At 33.2% G+C, this 15842-nt stretch overlaps 1 protein-coding gene across 1 annotated transcript; it reads right to left on the reverse strand.

Annotated features, from left to right (window-relative positions):
* Positions 1 to 1549: 1549 nt before the first annotated feature.
* On the reverse strand, positions 1550 to 2494 carry monDomV1R1273 (vomeronasal 1 receptor monDomV1R1273). The gene is given in 1 exon segment (NM_001167517.1): positions 1550 to 2494. A coding segment is annotated over 1 exon segment (945 nt).
* Between the last annotated feature and the right edge of the window lie 13348 nt (positions 2495 to 15842).

The raw sequence follows: 15842 nt of genomic DNA on the forward strand, positions 1-15842 counted from the left end.
TTTTCTCAGTGCTCAGGGTACCCTAGTCATGACCAGGATTCCAAATTTGTTATGGTACCCACACACACACACACACACACACACAAATACGAAACCTAACTTTCTTTATGGGTTGAATATTTTGCTTATCATTTGTGTCCCTGTGGCTAGAAAAAAAAATAAGCAAAACCTGACCATTTGTTGATTGGGGAATGGCTTGATTTTTTTATAAATTTGACTTAGTCATTATATATTTGAGGAAACATTCCTTTGTCAGAGAATTTTTAATAAAAATATTCCCACAATTTCATGCTTTACTTTTCATGTTTGTCGCATTGATTATTTTTTTTTGGTATGAAACTTTTTAAATTTGAAATAATCAAAGTCATTCATTTTACATTTTGCAATTTTCTCTACTTCTTGCCTGGTCTTAAATTCCTTCCTTTCCCACAGGTCTGACAGGTATACTATTCTATGTTCACCTGATTTATTTATGATTTAACTCTTTATATTAGAGTAATTAACCCATATTGAAATTATCTTGGTATAGGGTGTGAGATGTTGACCTAAATCTAATCACTTCCATACTGTTTTCCAATTTTCCCAGCATTTTGTCATAAAATGGGATCTAGTCCCAAACTCTGGGATGTTTGTGTTTTTATAACACTAACTTGCTGAGGTCATTCATCCCTAGTCTATTCCATTGATCCAACTTTCTATCTCTTAGCCAGTATAATATTGTTTTGATGACCACTGCTTTATGCTAAAGTTTAAGACCTTGTACTGCTAAATGCTCATCATTCACATTTGTTTTTATCATTTCCTGTGATATTTTTTATCTCTTTATCTTCCAGATGAACTTTATCATAATTTTTTCCAATTCTTTAAAAACATTTTTGTAGTTTGGTAGGTATGGCAATGAATAAGTAGATTAATTTGTATTGAATTATCATTTTTATTATGTTAGCTCATCCTAACCAGGAGATCTTAATGTTCTTTCATTTATTTAGATCTAGTTTTAATTCTATTAAAAGTGTTTTTTAGTTGTGTTTATATAATTCCTGTGTTTGTCTTGTTAGATCAATTAATGTCTTAAAATGTTGAACAAAGTCAATTAAGGTTTTCAAAGTAATGACTTAATTAATACCATGCTTATTTATTTCTGTTTGTGTGAGAGTTAAATATTTAAAATATTATTTTGAAATCTAAACTGAAATCATAAGGTCTCTCCCTCGAACTGCAAAGTATTTTCTTCTTTCTTCCTCATTTTTTGTACAGTTAAATTTGGTCAATTTCTGTATCTAATGAACTCACTTTCTCTGGGAAAGGAGTCTGATATGTATGTTATCCTGCTGAGAATATACTAAAATGTGTCACTTCTAGGGTCTTTTTCTCATTCAGTTGAGACTCGCTCCCTGAGGTCAGATACCCTGGAAGGTAACAAAAAGAAAATATTAAATTGATCATTTTCTCCATTTTTTTTTCAGAATAAGAAGTTTGAATTAAGTCAGATACAAGTTTGTTTGTTTTTTTCCTTCAAAATTCTTTGACTCTACGATTTTATACATATTCATTCTGGGTTCTTAGATGAGTGTTTATAAGACTTTTTCATCCATTTGAAAATATTACAATAACTGGCATTCTTTGAGTCACTACTCATTAAAACAAAAGGGCTGACTGTTGGATGAATTAAACTAAAAAATACGGATATATTTACCACCCATTGCTTTGTATCTTTAGAATTATCCATCACAATAACAAAGATGGAACTGAGTGAATAAAAACATACAAAGATGATCATGAGACACAAGATGAATTTGGTGGCTCTGATCTCTGCTGAGGCACTAGGATTGAAACTGGGGTGATGAATGTGTTGAACTTGCCAGTGGTGTCTGTACAAAATAAGAACCATGTAGCCACTCGTAATGGACATGAGTCCCATAAACACTGCATCATAAAGGGTTTTCCAGATTACAATTTTTATGGTCGACAGAGCATAATTGTCAACAGAGCAAAACCCTAGGTTCCTTGTCAGTTGACTGTTGTTGCCACTCCTAAGAGCACCTACATGCAGAGGCACCACTAAATCTATCAACAGATTGAGTACCCATATGAAAGCACAGGCTGGTACAACACTCTTTAGCACTCTGGCTTTGAGCATTGCCCATTTGGGGCTACAAGAAGTGATGGTGATGGCCTGGAAGACACTCAGGAGGCAAGTAGTGCAAAGAGAAATTCCCCGTGATACTCTTTGAACATAAATTATGATTTTACATTCAATGTCACTCATGAAAATTTTCTGATTGCAGGCCTGCATTGCCCATGGAATTCCCTTGAAAATCACCATTAGAATGTTGGAAAAGACCAAATTAATACAAATTTTATCAATGAGTGTTATCCTCTGATTAATGATTAACTTCAAGATGTATAGATAAAGGAGAAAAGAATTCCCAAAAAGTCCAATTATAGTCTGAAGTTTGTGAAAAATGCACATGAAATCATCATAAGTTAGCATTCCTTATGGTTTTGTCCAGGAAAAAAATGGTAGTCAGACACACAGGGACCTGCAAAGGAAGAAAGACCATTGTGTTATAAAACTCAAATACAAATGAGATTCCACACATTCTTGGGCAGTAAGATTAGCATTAGTGAACCTTGTTTGTAATTTAGAGATATACTGTTGAAAAATGCTATACTTGTGGACAACCAGAAGGCTCAGTAGAATGAGAGCTAAATTAAGAGATGAGAGATCCTAGCTTTAAATCTGATTTCAGATTTCCTTGGCACATGACCTGGGGCAAAGGCACTTAACCCCCATTTCTTAATCTACCTTGCAAACAACACACAGTGTATTGATTCTAAATGGAAGGTAAGAGTTTTTAAAACTACTTTAGTCATATGAGTTTTTTTGAATTTGATGATGCAAGTTTTCTCATCTTTGGGGACTGTAAATCAGTTCTGCTTGAAATTAGGATGCTAATACACTGCTGGTGGAGCTGTGAATTGATCCAATCATTCTGGAATGCAATTTAGAATTATGCCCAAAGGGCTTTAAAAGACTGCATACCCCTTTATCCAGTAAAACCACTACTAAGTTTCTACCCCAAAGAGATAATAATAAAATATACATATAAAAAAAATATACTTATGTTCTTTTTGTTGGCAAATGAAGGGTTGTCCTTTGATTGGGGAATAGCTGAATAAATTGTGGTGCATGATGGTAAAGGAATGCTATTGTGCAATAAAGAATCATAAACTGTGTGATTTCTATATGAGCTGGAAACACCTCCATGAACTGATAGAGAGGGAAATGAGCAGAACCAGGGGGGCATTGTTCACAGAAACTGAAATATTATGGGATGATCCTATATGAACATGTTGGCTACTAATAGCAATGCAATGATCCAGGACAATCCTGAGCGACTTATGAAAAAGAATGCAAAAAAAACATCAAGAGAAAAAACTGTGGGAGGAGAAATGCAGAAGGTAAATATTTGATTCATCATTTGTCCAGGTGAGTATAAGATGTGGGTTTCAGTTTTTTTTAAATATTACTCTATTAAAAATGAATAATATGGAAATAGGCAATGAGTGATAACATATATATATATAACTCAATGGAATTACTTGTCAGCTCTGGGAAGGGGGAGGGAAAAGGGGAGTGAAAGAACAGGAATCATGTAACCATGTCAAATACTTAAATAAAAAATAAACAAAAAAAATTGTACTTGTAAGTGGGGAGTACTTTTTATTCATTTTTTGTTCCTTCTCTATGTGTTTATGTATTCAAATTGATTTATTTAAGACTTATTTGAAGTACATTGAGATTTTAGAGATTATCTAGAGTTTAAAGATTGATATGATAGAGTTACAGAAATTAAAGTGCAAGAAGCACATTAAAAAATGAGTTTTTTGCCTTGATGTGAGAAAGCTACAGGAAATCTATTAAAGAGATATGAGAAAACTCATTCTACATTATATTTAAGAAAAGCAATTTGATGAAGAAAATAAATGGTAAAAAATCCAATTTTAAATGGGTGTTGGATAAGCAGGTTTTCTGAAGGACTTTAGAAAAAGAGTCAATTGTGAATATATCATATGTGGAAATAATTTTAATTTACTTTTCTATTTTGGCTCCAAAGTCATTAGACTAGGTTGCTCTAAGTGGTGATGAGTTGTCCTTTACCAAATGTCTACATTTATTGCTTGAATTATTACTAAGAATTAATGTTTAGGCAAGAATCTTTTACATGTATGGATTACATGAAGCTCCATTCTAATTTAGGAAAGCTTTGGTTTACACTCAGTTTTTTTCTTCTGCAATCTGTTTTAAATGTATTATCATAGTGGTGGCAGAGCCAAGATGATGGAGAAGTTACATCTAATTTCTACCAAATTACACTCCCCCAAAAAATAATATAAAGCCTCAAAGGGAATTCTGGAATGGCATACCCCATAAAAAGACATGGTGAAATAATTTTTCAGCACCAAACAACTTAGCAGGTCTGCATAAGGGATCTATTGTACTAGGTTGGAGGTGGAGTATAGCCCATCAGGTCAGGCCTCATGAAGGCAATAGGCCATGGTCACAACTGAAGCAGCAGCAATGGCTTCTGGAATTCCCAGTCACACATGGTCATGGGGATTGGACAACTACTAAGAAGATCACAGTGGTCCCTTTTCTGACTATGAGTGCAATACTCTTGTCAAATTGCCTGTATGCAAAACCAGATCTCAGCTCTTTGATATAGTCAGAGAGGGAGTAAGAACACCAGCATGGACCACAATGTGTAGCCAGTCACAAGGAATAAGGGACACTGGTCACAGATTTAAGGGGCAAAATATTTCTTGAGATTATTCACAGAAAAATTACATGGTAGACTGAAACTCAGAAGAAGACAAAGTCAATACTGTTGCAACCAAGAAATTGCTTTCAAGAAAATATGAACTGCTTTCAAGACCAAAAAGTATTAATGGAGGAGATCAAAAAAGTATTTTAAAAATCTAGTAAAAGAGATAGAATTAAAATTTGGAAAAGATATATGATACAGGAAAATCATGAAAAATTAACCAATGTTTGTTAAAGGAGGCACAAAAAAACAGAATAAATTAATATCTTAAAAAACAAAATTAGCTAAATGGAAAGCACATACAAAAATTCAGGAAAGAGAAAAATTTTCTTGAAAAGGATAATTGGTCCTTTGGAAAGAGAGGTACAAAAATTCACTGAAGAAAACAATTCTTTACAAAGTAGGACTGGCCAAATGGAGAAGCAGTTCCAAAAGCTCATTCAAGAAAATGAAGTCTTAATGATTAGAATTTGGTAGGTGGAAGCTAATGATTTCATGAGATATCAAGAAAATCAAACAATGTTAAAAAATGGGAAAAAAATCAAAAGAAGTGTAAGATATCTTATTAAAAAACTTACCTGGAAAATAAATTCAGGAAAGTTAATTTATGAATTATTGGACTAGTTGAAAATCATGAATGAAAAAAGGGATTAAAAATCATCAAGTAAAATTTCCCTAATATTCTATTCCCAAAGGATAAATAGAAATTAAAAGTATCCACTGATCATCTCCTGAAAGAAATCCCCAAAAGGAAAACTTCTAAGAATATCATAGCGAAATTCCAGAATTCCCAGGTCAAGTAGAAAATATTGGAAGTAGACAAATATGAATAATTCAAATACTGTGGAGCCAAGATTCAGCAGCTTCTTCCTTAAAGAATAAGAGGGCCTGCACTGTGATATACCAGAGTGCTAAATATGGTAGGACTTCAATCATGAATCATTTACCAATAAAAACTAAGCCTGATCTTTTTTGGGGGGATGGGTATTCAATGAAATAGAGGATTTACAAAGATTTCTAATGAAAAGAACAAACATGAATCAAAAATTTGACTCTCCAAAACAAGAATCAAGAGAATCATAAAAAGGCAAACAGAAAAGTGAAAAGAAAAATGATTCAGTAAAGTTTAACTGTTTACTTCCCTACATGGGGAGTTTTGGTAAAGGTACATAGACAAAAGTTGAGCATCTGAATTGAAGATGATGGGATGATATAAACACTAAAATTAAATTAAGGCATGAGAAAGAGAAATGCATTGGGAAGAGGGGCATCAGAAAAGTAGAATGGGATCAATTATTTTCACATAAAAGAGTCATAAAAGAATGTTCAGAGTGGGGATATGGGTGAGGAGGAACTGAGGAGGAGAGAATGGTGAACCTTACTCTCATCAGGATTGACTCAAAGAGGCAACAACATACACAATCAATTGTGTAGAGGAAGTTATCTTATCCTAGATGAAAATAGAAGGGTAAGGAAATAAGAGAATGGGGTAGGGCTGACAATAGAAAGAAAATTTGGGGAGGTGGAAAGCTGAAACTAAATAGGGATAGATAGGATGGAAAGTAATATATAATCAAAATCATTCAAATAATTCAGTAGGTCAATTTGGACATAAGCCCAAAGGTTTATAAAAGAGAAATATACCCTTTGACCCAGAAATACCATTACTAGGTTATATCCCAAAAAGGTTTTTAAAAGGGAGGAGGGAAATGACCTCTAATGTACAGAAATATTTTAACAGCTCTTTTTTTTGGGGGGGACAAAATTTAGAAAGTCAGGGGATACTCATCAATTAGTACATGGTTGATTAAGTTATGGCATAGGAGTATAGTAGAATATTATTGTATATAAGAAATGAGAAGCAGAAGGAATGCAGGAAAACCTGGAAAGACTTATATGAACTGAAGCAGAGTAGAATAAGAACCAGAACATTGTATAATGACAGGAATATTTAACAATGAACATATGTGACTAATAGCTATTCTCATAAATACAGTAATCCATCACAATTCCAAGGAAATCATGATTTTTAAAAAAAATTGACTTCCAGAAAAAAAAAACTGAGTCTAGGTACAAACCAGAACAAACTTAATTTTTTTTTATCTTTCTCAGTTTCCTTCAACAAAAGTTTTAATATGGAAATATTTTTACATGCTTGCACATGTAAAATCTATATGAAATTGGTTACCATCTCCAGGAGAGTTGATATTTGCAGGGAGGGAGAGAGGGAAATACTTCAAGAATCAAAATTCTTTGACAAAATATTAGAAATTATTTTTACATTTAATTGAGGAAAAATAAAATAAAAGGGAATAAATGAAATAGAATAACTACAAAAAGTTATGATAGATCAAAGAGTAAAGTCAACACTATATACCTTAAAAACCACATCAAGGTAGCATAAACTTCCCGATTATTCCTCCATTGATTATATATTTAGCCATGTTGGAAAGATCAGGCAACAACAAAGACTTTGTGGCCAAGGATACAGATAATTCTGCAATTCCTTTGGGTAAGATAAATATTTATTGTTGACTGTTAAAGCAAATTTTGTTAGTTTTGTTTACTTTCCCTCAAGTCATCTGTAGAGACAGAGAAAATATTACTTCATATGTGGCCTAATGTTATTCCAAGATTCTCTCTCTCTCTCTCTCTCTCTCTCTCTCTCTCTCTCTCTCTCTCTCTCTCTCTCTCTCTCTCTCTCTCCATATATATATACTTCAAAGATTCTGATGTTCCTAATCTTGGTATGCTCATGACTATGAAGAAACAATCAAGAGAGACATTATTGTCACAATTTCAGCTGCCTCTATCACTGAGGGGCCATTACAGTACAACTCAGTATAAGTGTTTGAATATTCCCAAAGTATCATAATTATGAGATTATTCTCTCAGATTTCAAGAATCTTATTAAATGAAGGGAATATAAACACTGACCCATAAGAAGATATTAGGTAAATAACATTCACAGGACTACAGATGTCCACCTCACAGACACCACAAAATTACTCTCCTGACTGATAACATAAGCAGAATTGGGCCAGACCAGAGAGTTAGTTGGGATATCAATTGTTTCTCTGTGGTTACCTGAAAATAGCCACAGATGGAGAGATGTGCTGATGTCCCTCTAGTTTTCTAGTCATTCCAACTACATTCTGGACAATATAGAAATTGTCCACCTTTTAGAGTATGTTGGGAAAGTTCTAGAGAAATGTTTAGTCTTAATAAGAAAAAATAAGGTTCTTTGGAAATTTTCTGTAAGTAGGAGAGTGAAAGAATTAGAGCAGGCCATGGACAAAACTTGGTTTTGCTTTCTTTCTCTTCTATTTCCCTCTTATCTCTAACTATTGTCATTTCCTCTTAGAAGGTGAAATCGTGTATGCACCTGTAGTTAGAAGATTTAGAGGTATAAAATTATTATATCAAATGATTAGTTGGGGAGACTAGTCTCCCCATCATCATCAGGGAGATTGTGAATTTTAGATTTACTCCACCCTGCTTAGTCTTTAGAATTCTAGCAACCAGTAATGTATACACCCCTACTTAAGGATTAAGTTTGGGGGAGGAAGGTCTATGGCTAGCAAGTGACTAATCAGAAACAACTGGCTGACCCCCTGGGCTATCCAAAGTGAAGTTTAAGCCACCATTGGTACATGTGAAACACAGGAAGTAACCTAAAAAATTGCCTTTATATTTTATGTCACTTCCTGCAAGAGGACTGGGAAGTGGAACTTGACTGTGGAGGAGCTCGAGCTTGAGACCTCAGACTGCTTCCCTTAGACAGTCATATGCAGAGTGCAAGGCTTACTCCCCTTTCATTGGCTTTTCTGGAGGCACAAGCCTCTGGGGAGGGCCCTCATCTTGGAGGAGGCCTTGTGGCTGGAAGCCATGCTAGATTGAATACTCTGTCACCCCCCCAGCCTTTGGCTGGGGCCTCTGAACTCCTGCGTGGTATCTCTCTCTTTCTTTCTTCCTTAATATCTTCACTCTATTGTAAATAAACCAGCATAAAATTCCTTTCTGACTTAAGTATTTCATTGGGACTTAGAATTTAAATCTGTGGTGACCAACTAAAAATATATTCAGTCCAACCTTAACTTTTACCCCTAACACTGGCTTGGAATGAACATGCCACGAACTTGCCTAGCAAATATTCATATTATTGCATTGGATTTATATATTCAAAACATTTAAATATATGGCATGGTTATGATCAATGAAGCCATAGCTTAAACAATAAAGAGTAATAAAAATTATAACTAACTTTATAGTTTCTGATAGTATTTGATAAAAACAGAGATTCACGTTTGGGGGATAAGAAATCATCATTTGGTAAAAAATATTGAAGACACCTGGAAAGTAATTTGGTAGAAATTTGTGGTGGACCAATTTCTTACACCAGTCCTAAAGATAACATCAAAATGTATACCTGATTTAGAAATAAAAGGAGCTATCATAAATAAATCAGATGGAACATATTACCTATCAGCTTTATGGATAATAGAGGAATCATATGTCAATAAGAAATGGAGAGCATTATGAAATATACATTAGATAACTTTGAGTACACTATATTGAAAGGCTTTTGTTCAAATCAAATAAATGTTTGCAAAATTATAGGAAAGCAGAAAATTTGAAAAATATGGCCTCTCAGAATTATTACTTCTAAAATATAGAGATATTATCATCAAATTGATAACAATGAGAGTCATTTCCCAATTGACATATAAACAAAAATATTGACATAATTTTTGGATGAGAAAATCAAAATCAGATATAGGCATAAGAAAAATGCTCCAAATTACTACTGATTAGTGAAATGCAGAAGAAAACAATTCTGATATACATATATTTTGTACCCATCAGATTGACTAAAATGGAAAAAAATGATGGAGGGGATGGGGAAAATGGGAACTCTAATACACTGCTGGTAGAACTGTAACCTGATCCAACCATTTTGGAAAGGATTTGGAATTATACTGAGAGACTTATAAAACTGCAAAAAACCATTAAATGTGGATCTCTTTTCCAAGGAGACCTGGGAAGAAAAGGAAAAGAACTTATATGTTCCAAAATATTCATAGCAGTTCTGTTTCTGTGGCAAAGAACTGGAAATTAAGAGGATGATTATCAATTTATGAATGGCTAAACAAATTCTGATGTATGATTGTGATAGAATTACACTCTACCATCAGAAATGAATAACAAGTTAATCAATAACAACAGCAAAACATTTGAAATACCATGGTTAATGAACAACCAGTTAAAGAGAACCAAGAGAAAATCATACATAGCTAGATATTTAATATCTAAAGAATAAATTGTGAATGCTATTTCCAAATATTGAACTGAAACACTTGTAGATAAATTCTATTAAATTAAAAAAATTACTCAAGGATTATTAGTTTCTTTTTAGCTAATTGGTTGATGAATACAAAGTAAACTTATTGAGACTGATAGTAAAATAAAAGAAATCATGGCATAGTAATATCAGAAGATGTTAGATATTTTTTTGCTTTCAATACATCACATTTTGTCTGAAAATAAGCTGATAAACAAAGGATTATCTTAAAATGGAATAATAATTTTGCTATGAGAATAGAATAAAACTTGAAGAGATATTGATTTTCTGACAACTTAAGAAGCATTTGTACTGATGCACATGTCTCCAAGACATCTTACTGTCTGCCAAGAAGGCAACACAATAAAAAAGGAGACAGGTATTTTTTTCAATCTTAACTTTAGAAATATGGTTGAAAATCTCTGTTCCCTTTTCAAATAGAAAATCAAACCCAGACATTTGATTACAATCTAGAAAATAATTCAAGGATGCCTCAAAGTTCATGAAATTATTTAAAGGAATTTGAAGATTTTCTAGAGTTCTTAGTTTTGGGGAAAACAGGAATTGTGGAGAGCTGTAAAATATTTTGACTATATCATTGTGCATAACTTTGATGCCAAGGTAGGAACTTTTATTGTTTCCTATACAATCATCTTTCTCACTCAATTAACTAACTGTGGGTTTATGGAAGTGGACATGCAATTCATATCAGAGTTGCAGTAGATGGTTTAGTTATAAAGATGGAACAAAATTAATTTTTAAAAAGGCTCAGAATCTTGCTAAATATTGCTGTTATACATTTGCCCATTGAAGACTAGAAATTTTGACAGTAATCACCTTTATCACCCCCCACCTTCAGAGGAAAGAAAAGGAAATGAGGACAGAATGTTTTTCAGATAAAGTTATAGTTGTCACTCCCATTAAGGCCTAGGAACTGGATTTTATTTTTAAAAGTAAAAATCACTATTCAACTGATCAGGGGCAGTTCTCTTAACATTAAGTACTAAACAGAATATTCCAAGATTTTTCAATATTAATCGTTAATGATTTGTGTCTTATTTTGGCATAAAATTACAAATGCTTGAAATTGATTTAGGATAAGAAACCATTATTGAGTGACTTAAAGGGATAAACATTTTTTAAAGCATGAATTGTATGTCAGACACTAAGACAACTTAACAAATATTACATAATTTTTATCTTACCAACAACCCTAGGATGTAAGTGTTAGCATTATCCACTTTCCACACATGAGTAAACTTAGGCAGAAGTTTAGTAACTTGCTTTGACACAGAGATTATAAATGTCTAAAGATAAATTTAAACTCATGTCTAACTCCAACCACAAAGCACTATCCTGTGCATGACTATCTATAAAAAGATCTCTTTTTTGTAGTTTTCCTTCAGTATACATCATTCAATTTTCTCCATTTTATTGATACTTTTGACATAATTATGTTATATGCTTTATTTTCATATTCTTATAAATATTTTCTTAAAATCTTTTGTATTTCTGTTCATAATTTTGGAATGAACCAGGCAGCTAGGCTACAATGCAGATAAATTGTAAAGCCTGAATTTGAGAAAGATCTTTGTTACAATCCAGTTGCAATCACTTAGAAACTTGTGATTCTGAGGAAATTCCTTTATCTGTTTTTGCCTAAAACATCAAGTTTGTTAAATTTTTTTAGCATTAAATGAAGTGAAATTGTCTAGTGCTTGAAAAAAATGTCTGGCATTTAGTAAGAATTTTATGAATAATATTATTATTATCATTGTAATTATTACTATTGTTACTAAAATGTATTTATTTGTGTGTATAATTAAATAGGAAATAACCATGATTCATGAATTTTATTAATTCAATTCCAATGTGAATTATTCATTTTATTTTATATTTTTCTTCCTTCTCTTATTAATGATAAGTTCTTAAATAGACAAGAAACATATTTCTGTTCTAATTTTATGTTCTACTTGTCTTTTTCATAATTGCTGTCCTCTGTTCATCTATTCTTCCTTTTTAAACCCTTACCTTCCATCTTGGAACCAACAATGTTTATTGATGCCAAAAGAAAAAAAGCAGTAAGTCCTAGGAAATGGAGGTCATGTGACTTACCCAGGGTCATAGAGCACAGGATCTCCCATTTCTAGGCATAGCTTTCAATTCATTGAGCCACCTGGCTGCCCCTGGTATCTATCTATTTTAAAAGAGCTCAGTTATCCAGAAATGCTAAAAAATTAGAGACAGAAATATTTTTATATTTTTTTATGGAGGCCCCTAATAAATGCACTTGTATCTGGAATCAAGAACATGTAAGGATTTTCTTCTATTGATGAGGTTTGCTGGTTTTTCTGATCAAATGATGTAGTAGGGAAGGATTTCTATTTCCCATACAAGTCTCTCAACCAGCATAGGATTGTTACTTTTAACATATTTCCCAGCAGTCTTTTTGCTGCCAATAGAAAAATACAGCCTGTATTCTTGGTCTCCAAGAAATATAAAACATTAAGCAGTTAAGACAGTAAAAATAACACGTTGTTTTCTTCCCACAGCCTTCTGTCATTATCCACATAAATTATCATATTTTATCAATTTTCTTTTTGAGATTTTATTTGGCATTATACTGATTGATAACTGTCTAATTTCAGTTTCATGTTGGGATGTCATCAATACTTGATCTTTGCCCAAAATTTAATCAAACATGCTATCACCCCTATTTCCCTGATAAATTTTGAGAATTACATATACTTTTTACTCAATTTGATCTATTTTAAAGAATAATAATCACAAAGTACATGGTGCTGCAATTAAAGAGAAGTCACCTACACATGACTATTTTACAATATATTATATTTTATATGCACTCATAATTATTCTATATATTCCATGTTTAAATATAGGTTTACCATTATAAGATTTATAATTACATTTTTAATCACCTCCTGAAAACACAGAACCTGATAGTACATATCATGAATTATAATCTAATACATGCAATGTTTTAGGAGGTTGTACAAATGATGAAAATAATGCCAAAAGTAAAGTAAATGAAAGAAAAATAAAACTATTACTGAATTTTTAATGAATGGAAATTCAACATTATATTTGGAAGAAAAGATGAGAAGTCAAATGAAATTAGCCAGTAGTTAATAACTGCAAAGCCTGATCTTGAAGAGCACCAGTCACTCATCCACAAAATGAAATAACTAAAAAATTCCAAAGTGAAATTATTGTTAGTAAGATTATGTTAAAACATCATGGATATTTTCCTTAAAACTATAGATGAGTACAAATAGAAGATTCTACTGACTTTGCTTTTTGTAAGAATGTTCACTAATTCACTACTACCACTAAGAACAGCAAGACTGTCAAAACAAGATTCTTATAGAATGAAATTTTTATAAAAGACATTGACGCATGAGCTAGAGATGAAAAAATGTCCAGTAAGCATGGAATTACCTAAAGCTTTTAGATGCAGATCCAACACTAGAAGCCCAAGAAATGATGATGTGATACTCAACTATAGAAAAAAATCAAACATTATCAGTATGATATAATAATTCCTAAATGAAGGAAAATTAAGAAAAGTTATTTTTTCTCCATTGAAACTGTGGGCAAGATGACAATAAATGTCTACTGTATTTAACAGGATTCTTAACTTTTGATGAAGGTCAAACTGATGTCCAAGGAATATTTATGAAAGAATAATCATGAATTTATTATAAAATATTTAATAAGATGATTGAGTTGAAAAAATGACAACCAAGTTGAAAGATTCTCTTAAATGAAGGAATTAAATGTGAAATAAAGTGAAAGCATGCATTTAGTAATAGATTCACTTTGTGGATAAAAACAAAAAAAAACTGGCATTAGTTACCTGCAATACATGAAAATATATTTTGAAAGGTTGATCAAGGATGTTGTTTAATTAAATTATCAGTTCACTAATTTGGAAGCAAATTTTTCTTGCAAATAGAAACACTGAGAGAGTACCTGCATTCAAATTCATTCCCCATCAACATCACTTTTCTGCAACTTTAAGTCATTGAATTTCTCTCAGCCTCTGTTTCCTCACATGTAAAATGAGACCTTTAGCTAAACTTTCCTGACTTCTCTTCTGCTCTGAATCTGAGTCTATGGGACTGGCACAAGAAGAAACAATAGACTGTGAAGACTTGGTTGTGATAATCTCACAGGAACTCAGCCCATCATCCAGATTTTGTTCAAAGTCCTACAGTCTGCCTCAGTGAGGAGGAGATCTGATGAACCTGCAGAGCCTGAATCCACTGAGAGCAGCAGCCAGAGGGCTCAAGGCCCATTTTGCTCTGCCCATGCCACAAGTCAGTCAGGGCTCTGAGAAGGACCAGTGAGGTTGTAAGGGCAGACCCCACTGACTATTCTAGCACAGAGACCTGCATCACAGATCTGATCATCCAGCTGTGATCCTGTGGTTAAGCTCAGTCATGAAAGTTACAACTCCCTGCCCTCATCTTGTCAGAAAGGGAGTAATCAGGACCCAGTTTTCTCTCAGGATGGATGCAACACAGAATCACCCAGCATTGGAATCAGAGCCTTCTGGGTGCTGTACCTCAAAATACACCCATTAGTCTCCTTGGGGACAATGCTAGGGAGAGGACAGAGACAGAGAGAACATACAAGTACCAGGAACAGAAATGCATCCTTGCTATGTTTTGAATTAATAATAATAATAATAATGCTTCTTTTACAGGTTCACTTCTGTTTCCCAATCACTGAGAGAATCCCATCCTTTTGTTATTATTGTTAAAATGCTTACTACCATTTTGGAATCCATATTATGATTTGGTTTCAAGGAAAAAGAGTGGTAAGGGCTAGGCAATAGAGGTTAACTGACTTGCCCAGGGTCACACAACTTGGAAGTGCCTGAGGCCAGATTTTAACCTAGGACCTCCCATCTCTAGGCTTGGCTTTCTATTGAGCTACATACTTGCCCCCAAAATCCCATTCTTCTAGAATGAGATTTCTAGGAATGTCTCTACCTGTGTCCAAAACATAAAAGCACTCACCAGTCTGTTTTATGTTGATAGAGCAGTGGCTAGAGTTGTGTGTTGGTGTGCATGGGTGTGTGTGTCTGTGCCTGTAGTTTGTGGCAATGACTGAGTTAGAATTATAAGGACTGTGTTTTCTGAGCTCATCTCCCCAGAGCAGCGATTACCATGTCACCTGAAAACAACACTAAATAATATCAGCAGAACAAGTCTGGGATGTGTCTGAGAAAAAAAATAAAACAATACTTTGTCTAAGATAGAAATACCCATCAACAATTACAAGTCGTTAATTAGACTTTCTAATAGACCAATTCTGGATGTTTGGAAGGGAAACTTTTTTTCCCCCAGATCTCTGAAGATTTATATGTTATGCCTCCCATCTGTAATCTATGGTTGTTCATGACTTTTTCAACAAAAAATATAATTAAACCTATTTTTAAACCTTTACCTGCCATTTAAAAATAAATACTACAAATTGGTACCAAGATAGAAGAGCAGTAATGACTAGGCAACTCAAGTTAAGTGACTTGATCAGGGTCACACAGGCATGAAGTCTCTGAGATCAGATTTGACTAGAATCTCCCATCTTTGGTTCTTGCTCTTAATCCACTCAGTGCCCTAGCTGACCTCCTAAATCTGTTTTTA

The sequence above is a fragment of the Monodelphis domestica genome, chromosome 6, assembly GCF_027887165.1.
Source record: "Monodelphis domestica isolate mMonDom1 chromosome 6, mMonDom1.pri, whole genome shotgun sequence".
NCBI classification, from domain to species: Eukaryota; Metazoa; Chordata; class Mammalia; order Didelphimorphia; family Didelphidae; genus Monodelphis; species Monodelphis domestica.